Source organism: Periplaneta americana, chromosome 6, assembly GCF_040183065.1.
Source record: "Periplaneta americana isolate PAMFEO1 chromosome 6, P.americana_PAMFEO1_priV1, whole genome shotgun sequence".
In the NCBI taxonomy this organism is placed as follows: Eukaryota; Metazoa; Arthropoda; class Insecta; order Blattodea; family Blattidae; genus Periplaneta; species Periplaneta americana.
In genome coordinates this window covers 137,997,934-138,024,267 of record NC_091122.1, presented here as the reverse complement: position 1 = coordinate 138,024,267, position 26,334 = coordinate 137,997,934, and the positions used below count along the sequence as shown (strand labels likewise).

The 26,334-nt window shown below is 34.7% G+C and overlaps 1 protein-coding gene across 1 annotated transcript in view; it reads right to left on the bottom strand.

The window, feature by feature from the left end:
* Positions 1 to 6,194: 6,194 nt before the first annotated feature.
* Positions 6,195 to 26,334, bottom strand: part of LOC138701789 (zinc finger protein 28-like) — a 55,398-nt gene continuing 35,258 nt past the window's right edge. Inside the window, exon 11 of the mRNA XM_069829049.1 lies at positions 6,195 to 25,614. Coding sequence (XP_069685150.1) covers positions 24,391 to 25,614 — 1,224 coding nt within the window. The 3' untranslated portion in view covers positions 6,195 to 24,390. The remainder of the gene's footprint in view (positions 25,615 to 26,334) is intronic.

Here is a 26,334-nt window from a genome sequence, read left to right as displayed (position 1 = left end):
ATTGCGAAAAAACTGTTTAAGTTGTCAATAAATTAGTTCAGTTTTTTCGCAATTGGGTACAGCATTTAATTTAGAAAGGCGCTAAATTACTGTTCAAAGTCACCTTGGCGTTCAAAGTCACCCCACTTTACGGTACTTCATTTTCTCCTAATTTGTCTTCTTACATTTCAAGAGTTTTCATCATTGTCATTGCTTCTTGCATTTCTAACCAACAAAATATGCATTTCACATTTACACGTTTATCAGTTTCAATTTGGAGCTGTAGTCATTAGTCATTGTGTTGCAGTTACCATTCTAGACGTTGGATCCAATATTTACAGGTTGAAACCCATCCAAGGGTGATTTAATCCTAAGCATTGCTTCCTCCTATAGAGAGTCGAAACTGGAAAGTTCGTGTTGTGGATTTACGTCATGTAAAAGAACTCTGTCTCTGATAAAGTTCTCCAGGAAAAGTTTGTCGGCCATTTCTAGCATACGTATAAATTTGGAGATAATAGGTCCATATCAGTGACTTAAATGTGCGTAGACTTGTTCCACTCTCCACTCCTAATCCATGCCACATTAGATAGCACATTAGATATTCATTTTTATGAATGTAGTTACACTTTGGGATTATTCAATCATAAGTAATTATATCGAAGTTCTCATTTTCTTACTTGAGCACTTCTTATTGTACCAATGTCATTTACAAAGTCAATTAAGAAGCTCCGAATATTGCATTTACATACCCTTTCATATTTCTTTTACACAATTTAAGGCAATGTCAGTCAAGTACCGGTACTGTAATGTGTAAAGGTATCTTGAACTATCAATAGTACGGTACCATATTTAATAAATTCACATTGTCATCTTTGCTAGTGATTATAAAGCATACAATAGCGTTCATTATGCACATTTAACCATAAATATGAAGTCATACGTAAACTATCCTTTTAAAGAAGTTATAAAGTGCATTGCGTGAGGATGAATTAAAGCCAGTCGTAACATGTTAGGCAATTTTACAAATTTGTTAGCACATTAGATATTCATAAATAATTGAACACTGTTGTCATAACAATTGACAGAGAAAGGCCATGCTCGGAATGTGATTTTAGTAATAGTGTTTCAAATGGAAGCTCGTGATCTAATAGGAAGAAAGTCAAAGCCAAATTATACGACACTCAAAAGATTGCAGTTATTGACAGCAACAATTGCAGTCTGCTACCTCTCTACTTTATCTACATTCTCCCCACTGCTTCCAACTAACTCTGTTAGGTCAGAAGTAAAGTGCCGAACTGGTTGAGACGTCCTGAGTTCAAAATTCGCCTAGTTTTGTCTCTTTTTTGCTATCTTTTTCTACATTTAGAAATATTGCTGTAGTTTATTTATGGACACATTTCTATTTCAAAAGAAAATATTTCAAGTTGATTTAGAACAAAATGTAATTCTATTTTGTGTACTTACAGCCTGCAAATAAACTAGTTATTTTTATAATGAAACCAAATAGCAGCGATCTCGGCTGAGGGGAACATGTTACTGACACAGCGGGAAAGGCATGGAGGGCGTTACACTTTGTGATGAGGGTACTAAGGAAAAGCTCTGATAAATCCGAAGAGATTGCATATAAATCACTAGTTCGTCCAGTAATGGAATATGGTGCTGCATGGTGGGATCCTTACAGATTAGAACATATTAAGACACTGGAAAAGATTAAAAACGGGCTCTCAAGTGTTGTCGTAATAATTCACCATTAAAATGGGACACACTCACGGACTGGAGAACGCGAATTCGATTATGCGCAATGTTCAAAACATACAGAGGTGAGCCTGCCTGGAGAGAAATAAAAAAAAAAGGTTGCAGCTGCCAAATTACTTTTCAAGGAACGACCACTCATATAAATTGAGGGAAAGAAGGCAGAGGACGGACACTGGAAAGTTTTCTTTTCTTAATCGTACTATCAGGGACTGGAATGCTTTACCTGCAGACTTACTAAAGGCTTTACCAATAACCAAAAATGTATTTAAAAATAGGCTTAAGGACTTCACTAATAGACGGTAGTATATTATACACACTACTTAAAGGGTGTAATTGATATCTTGTTATTTGAAGTGTTCTATCAGTGAGGAAGTGTGTTGTGTCAGTGAAGTGTGTAGTGTAAGTGAAGTATGTTGGTGTCAGTGAAGTGGCTGTGCAAAGTATTTGAACAGTGAAATGGTTAGAAGTGTTAGTGAAATCAGGTAGAATCAGTGCAGTGAGTGAGTTGACAGCGAAATAAGTGTAGTGTCGAAAGGTACTTGTGCAGGTATGAACCTATCACACTCGTGGGTCTTAGTTCGAACTTAGATTTACTTTAAATGTTATTTTAAGTGACCATGCTTCATTTAATTTAGGATGCTCCTTGTTATTATTATTATTAATTATTGTTTTTTATTAGTTGTGTTTATTATTGTCATTATTGAGCGTAATTAGTTACCACCGTCACCGGGTATACATCCATTTGCAGTGTGAATAAATACATAACAAATAATATTTCTTCATTGTTCTATATACACTTTTAACACTTAGATAATCACTTATTAATTAGCAATTTATTTACTGTGTTAACTTTTCAGGTAGTTACCTGGCTGAATAGTTTGGAAGTGTTATCCTTCGGACTAGGCTTTGGACAATGAAGGATAAGGGGATAACTAGACCTCGGATTTTTATGCCGTTAAAAATGCACTTTTGGGCATCTAAAATAGGCTCTAAAAATTATTAATTAGGCACTAAAATACAAATTTAGGCACCTAAAGCACAATTTAAGGCAACTCAAAATAGGGTTTTTCACACCTAAAATGTGAAATTGCAATAACTGTAATAATTAATATTAGGCACTGTGATGTATTATTTATAGTTAAAAGAACAGAAAAAATTACTTTGGTTATTAAATGGTTTTATTAAAATCTAAAATTATATTTCGTTATATCATTAATTATAATGAATTTATTTGTTTCGTTCTGAGTAGGTATTGGTATAAGGTATTAGTGGTATTACTCTGGGCAGCCTAATAGCATTATAAAGCCTAATAGCATTTTAAAGTATCAATTTTATTAGTGTCACTGCAATTATTTTTATGAAGACAATAATGTCCTTAATACTTTAGTTATTGAAGTATAAGAATCCGAAAAGCTAAAAAATTTGTTACAAATTGATTCTCTGTGGAAAAAAGTATTATACAGGGTGATTCAAAAGTCTGGCGACATAGACAAACTCCGTTATTAGTGCAGATGGCGAAAAATGGAAAGAGGAGAAAGTTGCTGAAAATATGTAGTTTTCAATCTAATGTGCTTGAATTTTCAGCGTAGAATACACCACTGACCTGTACACTAGTACAACACAGCCACCAGTCCCAATGCTGGCAAATTAGTGGCTTTTCCACTAATTGTACCAGATTTTAGATACATATTATTTGACGGAGAAAAATAACTGACTTGCAGAGTTTAGAAGTTATTTAACTTCTCACAATGCAAAGAAACGTTTCTTTATATTGATAGCATAAGAATTCAGGGGAATTTCATTCTTGTCTGGCAGTTTTTTCCTAAACTTGAATTGGCAACAATGCTAATTATCATCATCAATTCGTAATTTACCAGATTCACTATGGTGATTGCGATAACGTAAAAGCCCCCTTTAAGGATGAAGTATGTGACAGCAGGGCATTTTTCAGTCTCATTAAGGCTCGTACCAATGTGCAATCTCAACAGTGAAAATGAAAATTCAAGCACATTAGATTCAAAACTACATATTCCCATCTTTCCATTTTTCGCTATCTGCACTAATAACAGACACTGTCGATGTCGCCAAACGTTTGAACCACTCTGTATATTTAAAATTGCACAGGTTAGATTCCTGGTAGGGGCAAGTTACCTGGTTGAGGTTTTTTCCAGGTTTTCCCTCAACCCAATGTGAGCAAATGCTGGGTAACTTTCGGTGCTGAACCCCGGACTCATTTCACCGGCATTATCACATTCATTTCATTCAGACGCTAAATAACCTAAGATGGTGATAAAGCATCGTAAAATAACCTACTAAAATATTTGAAATTATAGCTCAAGATTCCACCAATGTCCAAAACATTTCACAAAGATTCCAAAAACATGTATACCTATAGTACAAAAACTATCTTAAGAAAAAAATATTTTGCAAATTATGAAGGTCACCAGCAAAGTCTCAGGGTAACGTGTATGGTTCATGATCCAAGGTTGCATTCAGGCATGGGTTCAAATTAGAGGTCTACATTCCAATAAAAACAACCGAATGAAGGTGCTGATATTATGTGTGGTTGGATACTGACTAGTATATGCAGCAGGCTGGCTACACGTGTACTGACTGTATGAAAGCAAAACACCCAACCAAAGATCGTCTCAACCTTAGGTTGAAAACTGTCTTCGATTGATGTGTTTATAGTATGCACTAAATTGCCTGATGCCCTACCACTTGATTGTGAACCTAGTAGAAATACAGATTATCAGATGTTAGTCTTTATTCTCTAGTTGAAGTGAACAGTTGTAATATTCTGTAACAGTGTTGTATTCATAATGTCACAGGACAGAAGTAAAATGCATTAAAGAAACCGAGGAGGGAATTTTAGATAAGATTGATAAAAAATTAACATTTTTAAAACTAAATGGCGATTTTTATATTGATTCTTTTATTTTTTAAATAACTTCAGGACGAATTTTACTCTATCCTTGATATTTCGTGATATGGTTGTTGGATGTGGAATAATATAATCTGCATCCACCTTAGTATAAGTAGCTCTAACGTCAATCATTGCCTGTGATTAAGCATCTCTTAATATACACTATTGTAAAAATTTTAAGTAAAGTGAACATGTAAAATTGGTTTATTTTTATTAAATACTGTGACTGAGATATATTATGTCTGCTTTTGAAGAAATTTGGGACTCATCACAAATCTCTATTCTTTTTATGCAATCACATATTTACTAAGCTACAGTACATTAAACATTTTCATTATTGATATAATTAGTTTGAAAAAAGGATGTTGAATAACATTATTACTAATATAAAGCATTATTTCACTTAAAGAATTGTGTTATTTAAAGATTATGTTTCTTTATTTAAATGTTCAAAAACTTCCTTCTCTTCGTGCTATCTGAAATAAAAACAAAATGATAATCTTCTTAGTAGATTGTTTTGAGTATCAGATATTAAAAGATGATGTAATTATAGTGCAGCAATCTTGAGCGCTCATAATCAACCAAGTAAAAGCTTCAACCCATCTCTTATAAGTACTCAACTCCATACACTCGAATTAATCATTCACAATTGAAGGCTGAGGGATGAGCTTCGGTTGGTCATTTTCATGAGAATGCTGAGGTCTAGTTCAAATCCTGCTCGGGGCAATTACCTGGTTGAGTTGTTCTTGCCTGGGTTTTCCTCAGTTGTAAGGCGAATGTCAGGTAATCATATGGCGAATCTTCAGACTCATCTATCATCAATTAATATTTGAGGAGAAAAATTCGCTCCAGCACCAGGGATTGAACCCGGGTCCTTGGTTATACGTACCAAGCACTCTGACCACTGAGCTATGCCGAATTCAATCCACAGCACTGGATCGAACCTTCCTCCTTCAGTGTTTCCCTTTGGGGCCTGACTCCAAGTTAGGCATATATGTTGACACATATGTCTAGTGTCAACTGCCATTATACTAGGAGCGCACTCAGTTGAGTGACACAAAGGGGAACATTGAAGGAGGAAGATTCGATCCAGTACTGTGGATTGAATTCGGCATAGCTCAGTGGTCAGAGCGCTTGGTACATAGAACCAAGGACCCAGGTTCGATCCCCGGTGCCGGAGCGAATTTTTCTCCTCAAATATTGTCAACATTACAGAGATTATTCTGTAGGACAAATTAATAAATCCATAATAATATCATCAATGCTAGATAATTGTGTAGTTGATACAATATCATTAAACAAGCGATTAAAAATTATGAATGCTAATGCAGAGAATTTGTGCAGTACTTCACTTCTTGAATGCTCAAGATTTAAAACAAAATCCACTTCACATTAGATTTGCATGAGACATCTTCCTTATCTTCTAATATTTTTGTTCATTTCCTTGTAGTGTAAGATAACCTACTTCAAAAGTATTCAGAAACTAAGTAACAGCACTCTTCATCCTTCTGGCAACATAAGTTACATGTGAAAATAATTGTTATTTTTTATTTAATTGACATCAATACCTCTCTAAACATAAAAATTACACAAGTAGCAGTTACATTTTCTTTAGCTTCTTTGTAATAATCTAGAATAATTTCTTGTTGCTGCCGTTTCACGTCCATTAGACATAAAATTCATCACACATGCATCTTACAGTGTTGCAAAGTTCCAATGTAAGACAAGTAATTGAAGGGGTGAGAATGAGATAGTCCAAAGCCACACTTTTAAAATGGTTTCTTGTGCGAGTTCATATGAGGAAGATACTATTAAAATATTATAAAAATTACTCAACAAATGACGTAAGTATACACCAAAGAAATTATGATACCACACCTAATAGCATTGGACTGTAAACTTTAAATATGTTCTCCTGTAAAATTTTGTCTGTGTGGCTTAGGACTATATCATTCCCACCACTTCAATTACTTTCAACTTACAAACTGTTATTAGACTACAGTTTCTAAAATATTTGGCAATATATTATCATGTACGATTCCTATGAAACTGAGATTTAAGAAAATGTGAAGATAAAGGTAAAAGAATTAAATATATACCAAACACGTAATTGTGAATGAAAGAGATAGACTTCTATTCTATTGTTAACTTCAACTCTATATGGAATGTATGTTGTAGTAAACAGATATATTCAGTTAAAACTATGAACAAAATTTCGTTCAAGAGGTGGTGACAGAAATAATGTCTTATGAGCGAATTCCTACACAGTAAACGTTTATCAATTTAAGCCCTGGGTATTTAATGCCCTAACTTTGCTTATATTTATGGCCAATAAAAATAATCACTTTATACCTCATAAACACAAACTAAAAAATTCAACAAGTAATGTTTATACCAGAACGAGAAAATGACCATCTTGAAGAACATAGACCTAGTCTGACACAAGCTGTATTATTTTTTTTTATTTTATTGGGTTATTTTACGACACTTTATCAACATCTAGGTTATTTAGCGTCTGAATGATATGAAGGTGATAATGCCAGTGAAATGAGTCCGGGGTCCAGCACCGAAAGTTACCCAGAATTTGCTCGTATTGGGTTGAGGGAAAACCCCGGAAAAAACCTCAACCAGGTAACTTGTCCCGACCGGGATTCGAACCCGGGCCACCTGGTTTCGCAGCCAGATGCGCTGACCATTACTCCACAGATGTGGACCACAAGCTGTATGATTAAATGATTATTAGAGGAGAAAAATTAGCGGGGGATCGAACCCAGGTTCTTGGTTCTACGTACCAAGTGCTCTAACCACTGAGTTATGCTGAAGTTCAACTCACAGCACCGGATCGAATCCCTTTCCTCTAGTGTTTTTTTCTTTGTGGCCTGACTCCAAGTTCGACATATATTAAGTCAATTGCCATTATACAGGGAGCGCACTCAATTGAGTGACTTAGTGGCCGGGATTCCACAGTAATATGCACTGTTGGGCGAAGAATCTACGTAAAGATTAATTTTTGGTCCTACAGAATATATCTGTTATGGTAATACTATTCATGTACAATCTTCAATGCACTGCTTATTTATCTTAAACATTTGAAGGGCCAACAGAACAGAATTAAACATTTCTTCATATTCATATTCATACCTTCTTCTCAAATGATCAACTGTTCATGTCTGTAAATTGAATTAATCGACTTACTATGTGTTATATATTTTTTGTATAATTTTTCATTTGTTCCACATCTCAAAACTATAATGTAGGCTCTATGAAATACAATAAATGAAATTAAATAATAGTGTAGTGAATTTCAGGTTTATTTATTTATAAACAATGTTTTCACTCTCAAATTTACGATTCTGATAAAAGAATAGGAAGAAACAGCTGCCATTATCGATAAACAATTTGTTCAAGCTTGATCTCTGTGCAATAATTTTAATAATGGACACCAAAGATATGAACAGCATAAATATTTGTAATGGATGTACCTTCACACATAGAATACATGGTTGATTTATTATAACAATAATCATATAAACATGCATCCTATTCTCAATATTTTCTAGCCCCTAATTTTCGATTAATACACACACACTTAAAATGGGCTCTAACCTTAGAGAAATGCTGCTGCCCCTGTATGGAATTATTGTTACAGGCACAGGCACCTCCACGTTGAGTGATCTTTTGTGGTGGTTCTTCTGTGTACTAGAGTTGGAGATTGTACTCACAATAAAAATATAGAAATAATTATGTAATTTCATTGAAGAAATTACTTTTCCTATGATATGAACTATACAGTTTTATTTGTGACTTTATCATATGCAATAAAAAGAAGGCCACAGAAAATCGTCTGGTGTGTGTGGTTGATTCAAATAATGCATTAATGGTTCGCTAAAATTTATTATATTGCATGTGCCTAATTTTTGTATAAACTGATTCACATATACTGAATATGAACGATATTCAACTAATAATTATTCAAGAGAAATAACTATTAGCCTATATAGAGAGAATGTCGAAAATGACATTTTTGGTTTCCTAAAAATTTCGAAATCGAATTTTAGTATAATCACACTACTTTGCTTTTACACTTTGTAAAATGAGCCAGTAAAGATTAATGTGTCTTCATAAAAAAGAATAGATGGCGATGTACTCAACATTCACTTTAATAATTTTCTTCTTTAACATTTCATTGACAATATGACTCCAAATATGTTTAACCTTCTTCAGAAAAAAAGTTTTGTGCTTATAGAGATATCTACACACATTACTCTGTAAAATTAACGTAATCTTAACTGTTATGAAAATAGAGCATATAGATTATTTTCTGTAAAAACTTTACTGTCCTGTGGATGAAGCCATACTCTCGAAATTGGCAGAACCACTTAGGATTGGTATTTGAACAGAATTAGCCCTATTAGCTCTCTCTCCTGAACTTCCACGTAGATGTAAAGGCTGTAACGGTGCTACTTTTGTACATGTTGATGAATGTTCATAAATAATATAATACTCTTCATCTTACGATGTTTGGATGATGTATATACGTCCGTTGATGTGACATATTAATGAATTAAATACTATTATAGTCACAATCATGCCATGGTATGAAAGAAAAATTCCACAACCTCGAGCGGGAATCGAACCTGCGACTTCCTGTTCTCCAGTCAGGCGCTCTACCACTGAGCTATCGAGTTCGTCTCACGCCAAAGGCCTGGATATTTGACAAGTATTGTACTTAAAATTTAATTATAAACCATTATTATCTTTTAATGTTTCCATAATGGCAAAGGAAGCTTTTATTAGGAAAAGGAGCATCTTCTGTGGACCTCTGAAAAAAGATCTAAGTGATTAGTGAAGTGCTTTGTGTGCAGTGTGGCATTGTATGGCCGTTATTCTATCATTTCAGTCCACACACGATCAGTATTACTGTCATACTGACAGTATTATTGACTGTGTATGGTCTGCATATCAGTTGTGCAGTTTAAGTAGGTGTATATTGTAATCACTTCCAGTATTATTTTGCTATTTGATGGAAACATTTCATTCATTCATTCATAGTTTTCTGCAGGTCTTTCACTGCAACTTACATTACGACCAGGTAACCTGGAGATATTGCAACATTTCAGTGAATTACATGAGATGCTACCTGAATTATGGAACTCGCCCAATACGTCATATGTGAATAAAAATAAGGAATACAGGACTTCACACACTGTTGGATGTGTTTAATTAAGAAAATGAAGTCAAATATAAATAGTGAAGGCGTGAGGAATCTAATTATTAGAGGGAATTAAAGAAGACAATAGCATCAAAGCACCGATACATTGGAACAGATGATGAATGTGAACCATCATCATACACTAAATTTTCTGAAAAAATCAGAAGTTCCTGTTTCTCTCAACAACACAACTTTCAACTCCTAATCTTTCTATGCACATATCTAGTCCACAAACTGAACTTCACCCTAAACATCATTCAATTAAGGTATCTGCTCAGAATAATAATTTACTGACACTTTTCTCCCCATACACAAGGGAATGAACCTGATTATGAAATTTCTGTTTGTATATAATAAACAAGTATTGCATTTAATATTAGGAGAGAAAAATTCGCTCTGGCACTGGGGATCGAACCCGGGTCCTTGGTTCTACGTATCAAGCGCTCTCACCATTGAGCTATGCCAAAGTCCAATCCACAGCACTGGATCGAATTCCCCTCCTCCAATGTTTTTCCCTTTGTGGCCTGATTCCAAGTCGGGCATGTATGTTGACATTTTATGAAGTCAACTGCCATTATACAAGGAGTGCACTCAGTTGTTACCATAACAGATATATTCCGCAGGACCAAAAAAAAAATCATCTTTAGTAAATTCTTCTAGCAACAGTGCATATTTCTGTACAGATTACTGTGCACATTACTGTGGAATCCCGGCCATCAAGTCACTCAACTGAGTGCTCTCCTTGTATAATGGCAGTTGACTTTATAAAATGTCAACATACATGCCCAACTTAGAGTCAGGCCCAAAGAGAAAAACACTGGAGGAGGGGAGTTTGATCCGGTGCTGTGGATTGGACTTCGGCGTAGCTCAATGGTTGAGAGTGCTTGGTACATAGAACCAAGGACCCGGGTTCGATCCCCAGCACTGGAGCGAATTTTTTTCCTCTAATATTAATTGTTACCATAACAGATATATTCTGTAGGACCAAAAAAAAAATCTTTAGTAAAGTATTGCATTACTAAAACAAATATTTATCATTTGGCATTTCTCCAGTTTTACTTTTTTTTTTCCTTGCTGAACTGATACGATGATTGTGTCATTATAGCAAAAAACTTTAAATCTTCAAAACTCCTTTCAGTTGCAAGAAATCGCAGTGTTCCAGCTGGTCTCACTTTAACTGATAAACAGGTCCTGATAAAATGTTCGTTTTCTGTCTCACTGAAAGGGGATGTACCATTTGAAGTAATTTGCCTCCAGTAGACTGTCATTTATTAGGAAATAATTTTTGTAATCTTCTGCACCAATAAGCTATATTTCCTGCAACAAATTCATGAGAGATGTATCTTTCGTTTTATAGCCAATCCCTAACCTATCGTTACTGTTTAACTTTGTTTTTTTGTGGCTAAGATTAAGAGCTAAACATGTCTGCCCTTTATTAGGATCCATTGTACTTGCATGTTTGTACTGAACAAGAGGCACATGAATACTGACCAGAAATATTGACAGTAATACTGATCATGTAGGGTCGCTAAAATACTGATGTGTACTGTCAATATTACTATTGTTATTACTACTGATCAATATTACTGACTGTATAAGAGTTGTTTGTATTTATATTAACAATATATTTTGTGTGCAATGCAGAAACCAAAGTTCGTTTTTTTATCTGGGTACTCAGTAAACGATTTCATTTACTTATGTCTTTTGAATGATAGTTCAGAAACAAAAACTGCTAACAGAAATATGATTGGTAATTTGATAAAACAACTGAAATGTTCTAAAATGCGTAAAATTAATGCTGTAATCAGAAAGTATGTCATATATTCATGACTAAATGTAGCCCCTTTACATGCCATGAAGGTATTTGGGGGCATGGAGGTAGAGCTCCATGCTTCCTTGACCTCATACTAGAATGAAGTGGTGTGATCCGATACTCTATTTGATATGAGGCTGAGTGAACCTTCGCATCATTCTGGAAGTTTGGCAACGAGAAAAACTTGTCACCACCCAGGATTGAACCCCGAACCTTCCAGTTTGTAGTCAGCTGCTCTACCAACTGAACTATCCGGCTGCCCATATATAATTTTTACTAAAGAGAAATATGATGATGATGATGATGATGATGATGATGATGATGATAATGATTATGTCTGTTGTACAGAGAAAAGATTTCCTTTATTCCTATTCAGCTGAAGCATCTGTCAGACATGATGGTCTTGCTATATACCTGAGGAAATATGCTGGTTGGAAAGGCCACATACACCGTAACGAGTCAGTCAACAAATAAACTATTTTAAAAATAACTATTCTTATTAGTAATTGTTATATAATAAGTATTTCTTATACACTTTCTTTAACACTAACATTTTATGTATAATACAGAATAGAGAAGTTTTATGTACCAACACAAAGTTGTAAAGGACTGAAGTGTAAGAGATAATTACAAAGTTTAAGAATCTTACTTTGAAATTATTTTCTTGCCTTGTAAAATATTGAATCAGCAAAAAACTTTGCAACATGCTTTGATAATTGAAATAACAAAAATGAAAGACACCTGCTATGATAAATAACATATGCAGTTGTTAAAGCATTAAAATCCTACAAAATGTGTTGCTTTCAACAACGGTATACTGTATATAACAGAGTTCACTATTTTCATACAAATTGTATGCTATAAATTTTATTGCATAGCATGCATTTGTATACATATGTATTTGGCTGCTTGTTATTTGGCTACTTTGTAAGGAGATTTTAAAATGGAAATCAAGTTCTATTCACTGTGTTGAATAAGATTTCAAATTTGACGAAAGACATTTTCTTTATTTACAAATTAAACCAATATATACAGTGAAACCCTGATAATATGCACCTGCTTAGTACACTATCCTGCATAATACGCGTTTTTTCGTCAGGTTCCTGCACATCTCATATATTCAGTACTTTATTTCATTAAGGGCAGTTGTCACAATTCTGAAAGGCAAAAAACGAAATGAAATTGATTGTGGACTACTGTCTTATGAACACAAAGAAAACTGTTAACCATGAAGGTGGTTGTCTGTGTTATCTAGGAGGCTGTCCATGAAAATAAAATTATTGCGAATTCTCAAGTTCGAAGTCTGCATTCGCCCTTAGTGCCCTAACAATAACACTGATTTCTAACTTTGTGGAAATAGATTCTCGTAAACTACTGAGAGTTGGACTACCTGCTTTTGTGATCTAAAAGACGCTTTTCTTATTAAGAACTCGAAAACAGCAAAAATGGACACCCGCCCTTAGTGAAATAAGGTACAGATTATAAAGCGTTTAAAAATTACTCCATATATTGCACTCGAATTCTACCTATTACACTTCATTTGTGGAATATTTACAATTCTTTTCTGCAATACTTACAAGAAGAATTAAATATTCATTACTTGTTCTCACTAGGGTCATCAACTTATTAGTCCACACCTGTGGAGTAACGGTCAGCGCATCTGGCTGCGAAACCAGGTGGCCCGGGTTCGATTCCCGGTCGGGGCAAGTTACCTGGTTGAGGTTTTTTCCGGGGTTTTCCCTCAACTCAAGATGAGCAAATGCTGGGTAACTTTCGGTGCTGGACCCCGGACTCATTTCACCGGCATTGTCACCTTCATCTCATTCAGACGCTAAATAACCTAAGCTGTTGATAAAGCATTGTAAAATAACCTACTAAAAAAAAAATCAACTTATTAATCTGTAAAGTATTCCACCCTTTAATTGCTGGTTTTCCTGTTATCTGCACTCTTCAAGTCTAATCCCTTGTACAGAATACTGTAACTGGTGTTTTGCTACTAATTCGCTCTTAGATTTAATTTCCTTAGTTCTGGAAAATTTTGCTTGTCAATTTCATGTTGTTCTCAGTGTGCTGAAGTGTCTATGTGATTAAAATGAGTGTGAAACGAAAATCACTTTGTCGAATAAATTAGAAATCTTAGGAAGCATGATGAGAACATCGTTCTTAATCAGAAACAACTTGCTGATACAATAGGGCATACCATCATCTACATTAGGAACAATAATAAAGAATCATGATTCAATCACTGTAATTGCGTCATTGGGAGAATGCAAATGGAGGAAAGTAAAATACAGGAAACACGAGAATTTGGAGAAGATTTTAGTTCAATGTCTTCACAGTTCTGGAACTCAACAATACTCATAAGCAGACCTGTCATTCAAGAGAAGGTATGTGAAATTGCACGCAAATTGAACATTGAATTTTCTGCATTGAGTAGTCAGTTGAACCAATTTAAACAGACATGGACTTATTTACTGCAAAATTTCTGGCGAATCAGAATTTGTCAGGGAAAACGACGTTATTGAATGGCAAAATGTGCTATCTAAATTGATTTCAAAATAAGAACCCCATTATATATCTTCAATGCAGATGAATGTGGATTGTTCAAGCTTGTGCAAGATAAATCGTATGTTTTCAGGGGAGAAAAGTGTAATGGGGAAAAATTAAGAAAGGAGAATAACAATGCTTGTTGCATCGCATTCTGATGAGTCTGAAAAGCTGCCGTTAGTCGTGGTGGTAAAATCTGTTACACTATGTTGCTTTAAAAATGTGAAAAAATTGCCGTGTTTATAAAAGAACCAACTATGTTCATGGATGAGGGTGATTTGTCACATGGTTAAAGGATGATGAAGAGGATACAAGATTCTGTTGTTCATAGACAATTGCTGCGTCCACACTAAAAATGTAAACTGAAAAATGTTGTTGTTGTTGTTGTTGACCTATGCTGAGGATCTTGATTTCTTTCATTCTCCTGCAGGCATCCCAATAGTATTTGGTGAGCTGTGATGGTAATCAATATCTATTTTCTTTATTGCTGGGCATTATAGCAAATGTTCTTTATCCATGATGAAGTTCTGATTTCTACAGAGGATGCACTGTGTATGCCGGTAGATATTAATCCGACGTAAATGAGAGACAAGACAATTATGTCCACAATGGTTAAGTGTAATATGGCGAATCTTTTTACTTAGCAAATCTGGGATGTTATTACTGTCTAGCAGAATGTTCCAAAGTTTGCCTTCACTTTTTTTCAGGGATTTCTGTTACAAAAGGACTGGACTAAGCATTTGATCCTGACTTTTACTGAAAAATGTGAAACTTGCCTTTTGCCTTCATGTACAAGAAGTAAGCTACAGCCCGTGGACTAAGGGATGCAAGTTCTCAAACATTTTTATAGCACGCAAATCATCTTACGGTACCTGCAAGACATTTCAGTGGGGAAGTGAGACCTGTCACTCTTATAGATGCTATAAATTACATTAGCTCAGCATGGGAAGGGATCACTGCCCGTACCATTGTTAACTGCTTTAGAAAAGCTGGACTTTAATAAGGCAAGGGATTTGATTTTGTTAAAGTTAATTTGTATAGTATTTCTCTCTGTTATTGCAGTATTACAGCACATTTGCTTTTCATAGGGTTCTGATAGTTCAGTCTCTAAAAATGATCCCCCTTTTGCTGTAACTGATGACGATTAGGATTGGGCTGCTGTGCATGACGTTTATATGGGGGACTTCATTTCTGTAGATGATCAGGTACTAATTTCAGAAATTCAATTAGATGAAATCATAAAAAATAACTTGTAGTTGGACTTTGTTTCCACTGTCACACATACTGTGACACAGTACACGAGGGTAGGCCAGCGAATAGGGATTATAAAGAATGGACACTTCGCATCGGTACCTTTGATCTAGCAGGACTGATTTCAATGACCTTCAAGCCAGCTAGAGTGTGAGATTCTGCTTTCTCCCTAGAGTTGGCGCTGACATCATACCAGCTAGCAGTCGACACAGCAGAAATATAACACAAATAATTAATACATCTAGGTACATTATGTACTCAAATAAAATAAATTGGATCCATAAAATAATAAATCAGTCATTAACTGTAATGTCTAGACTCTAGAGTTCCTTTATAGTGAGAGTTGAGACGTTGACCCCGACAACAATTAAAATATGTAATGATTTGATAGCACTGAAAATGGAGAAACAAAACTCTTATGAGAAGTAAAACCATATACCTACATTATATTATATACAAATATTAAACGAATTCGATACTTAATTTTATAATATAATTTATTATATCTGAAATATCAAAAATTATTATTATTACAACTGGTTTGCCACTGAGAAATAAGGAAAAGCTGTTAACTTGAATTTATTTGAAGCAAAGCGTTACTGGATTATGCAATAAGGTAGGCGATGTTTGGATCCTGTGTCTCAACTCTATATTCAATTATCATCTTAGCGTATGCTCGATTACACTAACCTCTAGCGCTTGAAAGTGGAACTAAACGCCGGCACACAGAGAAACAAAACACAGGAAAATTTGCTCAGTGTCCATTCTTTATAATCCCTATTCGCTGAGTAGGCCAACAAAGAGGAACACAGTAGGTAGACCTTAAAAATGAGAGGGAGTCAATCCGGCATCGGACTTGAATCCAGTGTGGCTTAGTGGATAAAGCGCCAGCACATAAAGCTGGAAACCAGGGTTCGAGTCCTGGTGCTGGAGAGAATTTTTCTCCATTCTACAGATTCTTCACCATTATTGCACTGAAACTCCGTATGTATTTTGGTACATCATAGTAATAGAAAATAATGCTGGTGCCACAGATGATGGAGATGAAGACGAATCACTTAAACCAGTTCCCATATGACAAGATGCCAGTGATATGACAATTTATCTGATGATTGTCAATGGGTGTGAATTCACAGTTAATTGTATAGAAAATGTTATTCATTGTTTGGGTTCGTGTATGAGACAGACTACGATTAATGAGTTTGTTTCTCTGTAAGAATTAAGCATAATAGGACTATGTCATTAATAGGTCTAGTGTTCTAAAATATAAATACTGTATATCTTGGGATACAGTACTGGTACATGTAGCATTTACAATATTGTGTATGCAGTATTTCAATAAATATGTTAAAAAATTTGAACATATTTTGTATGTGTTATACTGTACAGTCTTAGAAAAACGTTTTGTCGCACAGATACCTTTTAAGTCCCAGAAAGGAGACAGTGTACATGATCAGACATACAACGAAACAAAACTAATTTTATTACAACTAGTCGTTCTCTTATGAACAGGTCACTCGTCCTCTGATTAAGCACACTGCCTCCTTTCTGGGACTTACAAAGTATCTGTGCGACAAAACTTTTTTCTAAAACTGTACATATTTGGTTGTTTTCTGCTTTATACACATTCCCAATTAATATATGGTTAACACGCAATCCCTTGAAGAGCATTTTACCGGGGTTTTACTGTATACTCGCATATATTCTAAATTTCAACTTCATTGAAGAGAAAACTAAATAGAAACTATATTTTTTCTTTTCTTTACTGTACATTAAATACATATATTCGGAATTTCTGCACCTTCTTTGAACAAAAAACAAGAATAATTATATAGGAAATATCTAGGTCATTTCCTTGCTACTACTTTCTTTTAACTTTCATGTATGCCTTTTCTCTTCAAAGAAGATACAGAAATCCTGTGTATCAATCTATAATAAAGGAAGAAAAAATATTTATTCAAACGCTTTTGTCTAACTTTTACTTTCTTTTAAAGGCACAGCATAAGAAAGTAAAAAATTATATCAGGCTTACTGACAGATTATATTCTTCGCTTCCACAAAACTAATGTAAGGAGCAAATAAATACTTCAATTTACAGGAGTTGTCACCACCTCTTAGTGAGTACTCTATAGAAAGCATAAAATTTCTCATTGAAGTTTTAGATTGCAAGAATATACACGTAGCTTCTTCATATAGCAACGAAATGTACTTACACAATAAAAATTGAGCACCTGGCCTGATGACTAGACAAATGAGAGAGGCAGCCAAATCAAGGAGCCTGATGTAGTTGTGGATTCGCAATAAACCATACGAAACTAAATCACACAAAGATCTATTATATATTAAGTACCCACAGTTAGTTGGGGACTAGTATATAGGGACCTCAATGTCATAAAAAAAGGGGGAAAGCTAGTCTTGATTAGAACTAGCTTGATTTAACAAATGCAATAAAAAAAATCATGAGTAAGAAATATTTTTAAAATACATATTTCCCACACCTAGATTCCCTCATTCATCATCTTTTATCAAATGAATTCTTTGTGAGTGAATCTAGGTACGCCAAGTAAGGTAATACGGACTGACTCTGTCAATTATTATCAAACTGTCACATTATTAGTATTATTATTATTGTTAAAACATTTTAATACATCTACATTGGATCTTTTTTACACTGTAAATGCCTTCAACTTCTTACTTTTCAAAACTATGGAACCAACAACAATGTTATATGTATATGTATTATATATGTATATGTGTGTATATAAGTATTATGTAAATATATATTACATACAATATATACACATACATACATAAAATGCATTACATTTTATGTTCTCTGTACAGTTGTCCCAGATAATTTATACCGTTTCAGCAAAAACCTGGAAACAATTCTAAAAATGAAATAGAAAATATCTGCTTTGTTACAAATATCTACACAAACACGCGCTGAAAGTGTGCATGAAGACATAAGCACACAAATTCACTCGAAAACATAGAAGTTAACAAGTGTCATTTGTCTTTCCCACGAAACAAAATGACAATTTAAGAGTCTATTTTTCATAATCTGCCACCACAATGACTTTCCAGATCACTCTCTTCCAGTCTTCACATGTAACCCACTGCTAAAAAAATAAAACTATTGTTTTCTTGTGCTTAAAACACACACACATACAAACACATACATTCATTGGGTCACTCATTCAGTCTTGCTTGCTAATAAATCTCGGCAGCTTGGAACTGGAATGAAACAACTCTGCAATAATCTACAGAGTAATTTAAATTCATGATAAAAAACTAAACAGTCAAATATCTTGATCGGGGACTGCAAAAAAGAGTGCTCCTACACTGAAACTGTTAAGGTATCAAGAAACAAAGATGAATGAGAGTAAAACTGCCATAAACACATGCCAAGCTAGAAGCTGCCGAGAAGCCTGACATATGTACAGAAGTTGTGAAAACCTCGTACATGTCAGTGTAACTGAAACTGATAATATGTATGTATTATGTTTTTTTCTTTCATTAAAAAAAATATATATTACTTACTAAATGACGTAAGTTTCAACAAGATGAAATCTAAATTTTATTTTTTTGTCATTGATGCCCAATCACTGGATTTTTAACAATTTAGTTTCAACAAATATTAGCAGTGTCTCCCTGACTGTGAACAGGAGAAGATTAACTTTCTGGAAAGTTCTAAGATACCTAAAGAATCTATTCAACTTGTTTTTAGCAAAGTGTATTTCCAAACAAATAAAATTATCTCAATATGCATTATAATTTTAATTTTTTTAAGTCTTCTAGTGATATTAAGAACGCAAAGAGATTGTGTACATATGAGAAATCGTGGAAGTTCCACAGCATTTTAATTTATTATCATAAGGAAGCCACAACATATTAACAGCATGAACCTTTGGAAAGAGTGTGACGAATACTACACACAAATATAAGAACGAAAATTCTGTGAGAGTAACACATAAAACATTACTGTTCATGACATTCAATAGCAAATTAAAACATTACATATGCACTTATAGTTTCGTTTCATGTTTCCTTATCAATTTGTTATATAATGTTTTAACAGTACAATTATTTTTGAATGAATACGTTACTATCTCACTCAATACTTACTGTTTATATAGTAAGATTTAAACAGGCGAAGTAAAAATGTGAAAAATTTGAACACTTGGATATCAGCAATTCAGGTTAGTATTTATACTCCAAAAATTTTAAATTTTCGAAGCTGATTATTAAAACCTAAATTAAATTCCAGGTCCATGTGCACTCTGACAAGATATTCTAGGTTTATTTTTACCTATTGCATTATTTAGCAACACTTTTAACTCCATAGGTTATTTGGTACTGACAAAATTAAAAGGATGATAAACATTTGTGAAGAGGAGGAGATTCGACAAAGAGACTGTCGCGATACCACTGGCTTCAGTGTCCTAATATTCCATTATATGTCAGGTATTTCAATACAATTCGAGACATCAGAACGTTGCTGTCTTTGTGTGATACATGACTCACTTACTCACGCAAGCACACACATATACAAAGAGAATATTTTGGGTTTAATATTTAGGAATTGAAATAGATGTTCAACTCATCCTACATTAAATTAATTAGCATACTTATATTCAAAGTTAGAGTAACTTACAAAAGAATTTTGAAATTATGTTCTGTCATAATATACCAAGAAAAGAATATAGCAGGGGTGAGAAATTCGTATTGTGAATAGAGCAGTCTGCATAACAGCAACTAAGGTAAGGGGACAGGCTAAGCTTTCTGAGAGTGGCTGTTTCCCAGCCCTGAAATATAGCCATGTTGTTTTTTATGTACAAATTAAGAACAATGGTACAAATACAAAACTTCAAAATAAAATAATAATAAAAAAAAACCTTCAATATTAATCCATAATAGCCTACCTTCTTAAAATAATTCACACATTTATTTTGATATAATTACTTCTACAGCGAAAGGTCACTAGAGAAATCTATGTACTAGAATCAGGGAATTAAATGGGTAAATTTTAAGTATAACATGCCAGACTTCTCGTGGTTTCTCACGTGGTCCATCTAGCTCTATTCTCTAATTGTTGGACAGGCTCCATTTAGACTATTACAGTTCAAAATTTGATAGCTAAACATCAGAAACCATATGTGGAAATTTTTAACATACCTAAATATGTCTAGCTTGAAAGGTATAAAAAGTAAATTTTGATAAAAGACTGATTTATGTCAAAATAGTTTTATTTTATTTAATTGCAAGATTCCAACTTCACTTAAATCAATCTTCTTAATGTATCAGCTGTTTGCTGACAACATAACGTCCACTGTAGTCTATTCAGTTGTTGTTTTTCACGAGAAATGAGGGGTATTTTGATCAGTGTTCATTATAGATGCCTGTTGCTAGTAGCCAGAGTTGGAGTGTAGTCAACTTCACTTAAAAGTGAACAGAAAGACACTGATCATGATATAAGGCATAATGCTGGGAACCACAATACATTCTAACTTTTCTCACATCATAGCTTTGTAACTACTCAACTCTGGATATAGGTATGTTCAGTATAATTTCTAAACATGAAACCTGAAACATCTGTGTATCTATACATACACACACACTCACGCACACACACGTTTATTCCTAATTTACTCCTGTGCAAAACATGGTTGTCACTGATGTGAAGTAGTGGTACATTCTATACCTATATTACTTGGAAATTGGGGGGGGAGAGAGAACTTTTACAGTAGTGGCTATCATGTCAGCGATGCAGTAAATTACATCAATGCTAACATTAGCAAAACAGTCCAGTTTCTGGAATATAATTGGGCTTAGAATGAATCTGCAACTCATGCATGGAAATTATGTAGAAATATACTTTTGTACAGCCAAAACTGATAGCAGTTGTAATTATGAATAATTGCTGCTAACACACACAGTACAATGTGAATTGTATATATAATCAAAGGAATCTAATCTGAGCTAACTACGAAGAATATAAATGCAGCTCTTCATGAAATTTTAGACCTGGGTCACAATGTCCTTCCATTAGTAACCAAGTACACAAAACCTTCAACTCGTATGTCTTCATAAGCAAGTATTAATAAATGATAAATCTACTAGAATGGTAACTGATACTGCAAAGCAGTTCATTACCAATACGTGAATATTCAGACTAACTGCTTGTATGGAAAAGATCAGACTTCTGGAGGAAAAATGTATTTTTTTTTTTTTTTAGGAAACCTATGAAGAACACAGAAATATTCCTACGAAATGAACAAGGATCAGTTCTTAAAGTAACGGGGTCATAGTTACAATGTATTACTCCCACATCATATTACTCAACATGTAAAATGAACCTCTGTGGATGTCTGAGGATGCAAATGGCACACACAATAGCGAAAATGTTAAAAGAGGATTTTCTTACAAGACTTCATGCTGGAGCCAGAATCCGTACATATTTACCTACTCAACCTCAAATCGAAATTTCTTCAGACTTAACAAAACTTCCCCAAGAAATTGGAGACAGTTTTCACATATCTAATTTAGTACAGAATATTGCACTACATTTAGTTTTTCAGTTTGGAAATCTGGTAATCATATTGATGTGAATAAAGAGTTGACAACATATGACATGGCAAATATACAATAATGCTACATAAAGCAGAGAGATAAGTAGTGTTTCTGTCGCCTAAAGTACTGCTCTATTTATTGTTCATCCTAATAGAACTGTTAAAAATACTTAACTTTTTTTATTTTTATGTGATGTTCGTTACTACATACTACTTGTATGTGTTTTAAATGACATATGATCAGAAAATACACTATTACACTGTATAGGAATAGAATGTTGCCATGCATGTCGTACATATTACTTACCTACTTACAAATGGCTTTCAGAGAACCAAGAGGTTCATTGCCACCCTCCTATAAGGCCGCCATAGGTCCTTATCCTGAGTAAGACTAATCCAGTCCCTAGCACATCCCACCACCCTCAAATACATTTTGATATCTTTCCATATACGTCTCGGCCTCCTCAAAGGACTTTTTCTCTCAGGTCTTCCAACTAACACTCTATATGTATTTTTGGATTCGCCCATGCTACATGCCCTGCCCATCTCAAACATCTGGATTTAATGTTCCTAATTGTGTTAGATGAAGAATACAATGCATGCAGTTCTATGTTGTGTAACTTTGTCCATTCTTCTGTAACTTCATCCCTCTTAGTTCCAGATATATTTTCTTAAGCACCTTACTCTTAAACATCCTTACCCTCTGTTCCTCTGTCAAAGTGAGAATCCAAGTTTCAAACCATACAAAACAACGATAATATAACTGTTTTATAAAATCTAACTTTCAGTATTTTATATTACCTTGTTATAAATGTATGTGGTATCTATCAAATTAAATCAGTCATTTCGCAGAAATGTGTAAATTTGTATTTCTGTTACTCAGTAGTTACATGATGTATGGAAAAGTTTACGTAAAACAATCTGTAGTACCAATTTATATTTCTTAAAAGCCTCAGCTTGCATTAGTTTGTATCACGTAGCACCATCAGTTTTGTTTGAATATCTAAATTATAGTTTAATACGAAATTAATGCTTAAAACATTTTTGGGGACATATCTATAAACATTCTTTCATGTGCACAATTTCTCATGTAGGAATAAAATTTAAGAAGCAAATCTTTAAAGCTAATTGAAAGTAAGCTATTATATGAGGAAGAGGAAGTGAAGGAGGGAGAGATGAAAAAATAAAGGAACTTTCTCACTAATCATCTTAAATCTGTTTCATATAGATATACAGAATGAATAACTGTTCGTAAAATACTTTATATATAAAAAAATGACAGAAATAATGAGACGAAAGATGTAACATACAAGCAGCATTGCATTAAGGTTCCGCTTTGCATATAAACCTTACATAAAATGCCACCTATTTAACTTTTTTGTCGATCATATTATCAGACAATATACAACTTCCATAAAGAAATGTATTATATTTAAAATAAAAGCTTATATGGAAGTTTTAGTCTTCCCAGACACATTTTCTTCCCCTAGTTCAAAGTCACAGTGAAACATACAACAGCATTACACAATGCACACATACGCACATCATGCATGCACACGCACGCACACACATACACACACACACACACAGATACATAAGAAGAGATTAATGATGACAGCACGGCACACAGTGTGGCGATCATGGCACTAGTCTAGTTCGATGATTCATCGCAGCAGCATGCACTAATGCTACCTACTGGCTACAAAATAGCATCAAAACTCCATCATAATATAATAATACTATTTTAGAAATACAGCACTTGGAAATGTAATGGTGTGAAGATGTTTCTATATATATATCTTATAATTATTCTTAAAATTATTTATCTAGTTGCTTAAATCATTCTGTTATAATTATGCATAGATAGAATATAATAATTTGTGTATGTGTATATTATATGTACAATATCTAACTTTCATATAACGTGAAAGGAAAGATCGTCTATGTGTAAAATTCTTGGTTTTAAACGTTAATAATAAATTCTACTTCTGTACATAGATAATAGAAGTTATAATTCACTTTTATGGCAAGGTTCAAAAAGAATATATAAAGATCTTTTCACTTTCATTCTTTACTTTTTGCTGCAACAGTATTACCATCTTCAGCTATCTGAGAACTAACAATGAATGGGAGGTGATAGAGATTGTAACACTGGCCAAATTTATGCTCACTGTATGTATGAGATTGCCCACTTCACCTGCTTTGTGTTCCACAATTGTGTTGGTTGAGGAGAGCAATATAACAGCAGGAGGCGACTCTGAACACAACTGCTACATATCAGCTAGCTAAAGGTAATGTAAAAACGACAAATAGAGAGCGGTCAAAGAGGTATCCTTTAGTATGTTGCCAAAACCCCATTCGGAGTTGGGACAACCACAGCTGTATGTGTGGGATGTGGCTGCAGTGGTGGTGGAGGAGGAGGGTGATGTTGGAGATGATGTGTAGTTGGAACCACCACTCCATGTCCCGTCACTGCAGCAGCTGCTGCTACAGCAGGATTCTGATGGTGTCCCTGTGGTGGAGGTTGTTGAGGTTGGGTTGCACTTGTACCATTTCCTTCGGCCACATGCTTACGCAGATGGCGCAGCATGTTGCCCTTCTCAACAAAGGTCTTGCCACAATCTGGACAGGCATGTGGGCGATCACCAGAATGAGAACGTCGATGTGACACTAGATGTCCCTTGCACATGAAGTCCTTTGGACACAGGTCACAACGAAACGGTCGCTCGGCCGATGCCCCTTTGTTGTGGGAACGCTGGTGGAAAAGCAGATTTCCTTTAAGCGGGAATGCCTTCCCACACTCCGAACAGCTGAACGGACGTTCCCCAGTATGGCACCGCATGTGATTGATGAGATGCTCCTTACGGGTGAACGGTTTAGAGCAAACATTGCAGCAGTGAGGTGTCTCTCCTGTGTGCTGGCGCAGGTGATTGGTCAGATGCTCTTTGCGAGTGAAGGTTTTGTTGCAGAACTCACACCGGTGGGGAGACTCACCTGTGTGAATGCGCACATGATTGGTCAAATGTTCCTTGCGTGTGAAGGATTTGGAACAGAAATGGCATCTGTGTGGAGATTCTCCTGTATGTTGTCGAACATGGTTAGTCAGATGCTCTTTTCGTGTAAAAGATTTGGTGCAGTACTGGCACTTATGGGGTGATTCCCCTGTGTGCTGACGCACATGATTCACCAGATGGTCCTTGCGAGTGAATGCCTTCGGGCAATATTGACAGCGGAATGGTGTCTCACCTGTATGCTGCCGCACATGATTAATGAGATGCTCCTTGCGAGTGAATGATTTGGAGCAAAAACCACAACGGTGAGGAGATTCTCCTGTATGCTGACGCACATGGTTGAGAAGATGTTCCTTGCGGGTGAAAGTCTTGGAGCAAAAGTCGCAGCGGTGAGGCGTTTCCCCTGTGTGCCACATGATGTGATTCGTGAAGTGCTCCTTACGAGTAAAACTCTTCCCACATATTTCACAGCGGAAAGGTGTATCATTGGTGTGAGATCGCATATGGTTTGCTAGATGCTCTTTTCGTGTATATTTTTTTCCACACACCTGCAAATAAAGTAAAACGATTGAATTGTCTTTCATATACAAAAATTGCTTTGTATCTGTAATGTACAGCAGTCCTATGCATACATATACATGAGTTATAGACCTACTCATTTCACAGAAAATAATGTCTCCAAAGTTAACAATTAGCTCTCATACTGTCAGTAATATACATTCCCTTGCTGCTTTATATATCACATACTGATAATTATATCTATTTTTAATTCCTTTCAAGAAAAGACAGGAACCAAATCAAAGTTCAATTACAACAGAAGACACTATTCCTTGCAGCAAGACAAACATCAGGATAGCATAATACATTGTTTCCAATGTGAAAGAATATGACTCTCTCAATAGCAGGTGTCTAGTGTGACCACAATGTGGAAAATGGTATGCTACAATACTTGATATGCAGATAGCAATGCTTAAAACAAAAGTCTGACGACATGCACACACAGAAATAACAATATAAAAGACAATTTGTAACTTGAATCATTTTGGAGTTTTCAAATTTTGATTAATGAAAAATGTTTAAGGCATTTAAAGACATTTGCTGCATCCACGGACACATTAACATTCAGCAATGGATAACTTGCTACAAGATAATACTGATAATTTGGTTGTAATTATCTACATCATAATAAGAAGCTATTAACTGGGATTGTGGCATTAAAATCTTTGAATATTATTAAATAAAGTTTAAATAAGTACTTCAAATTTATC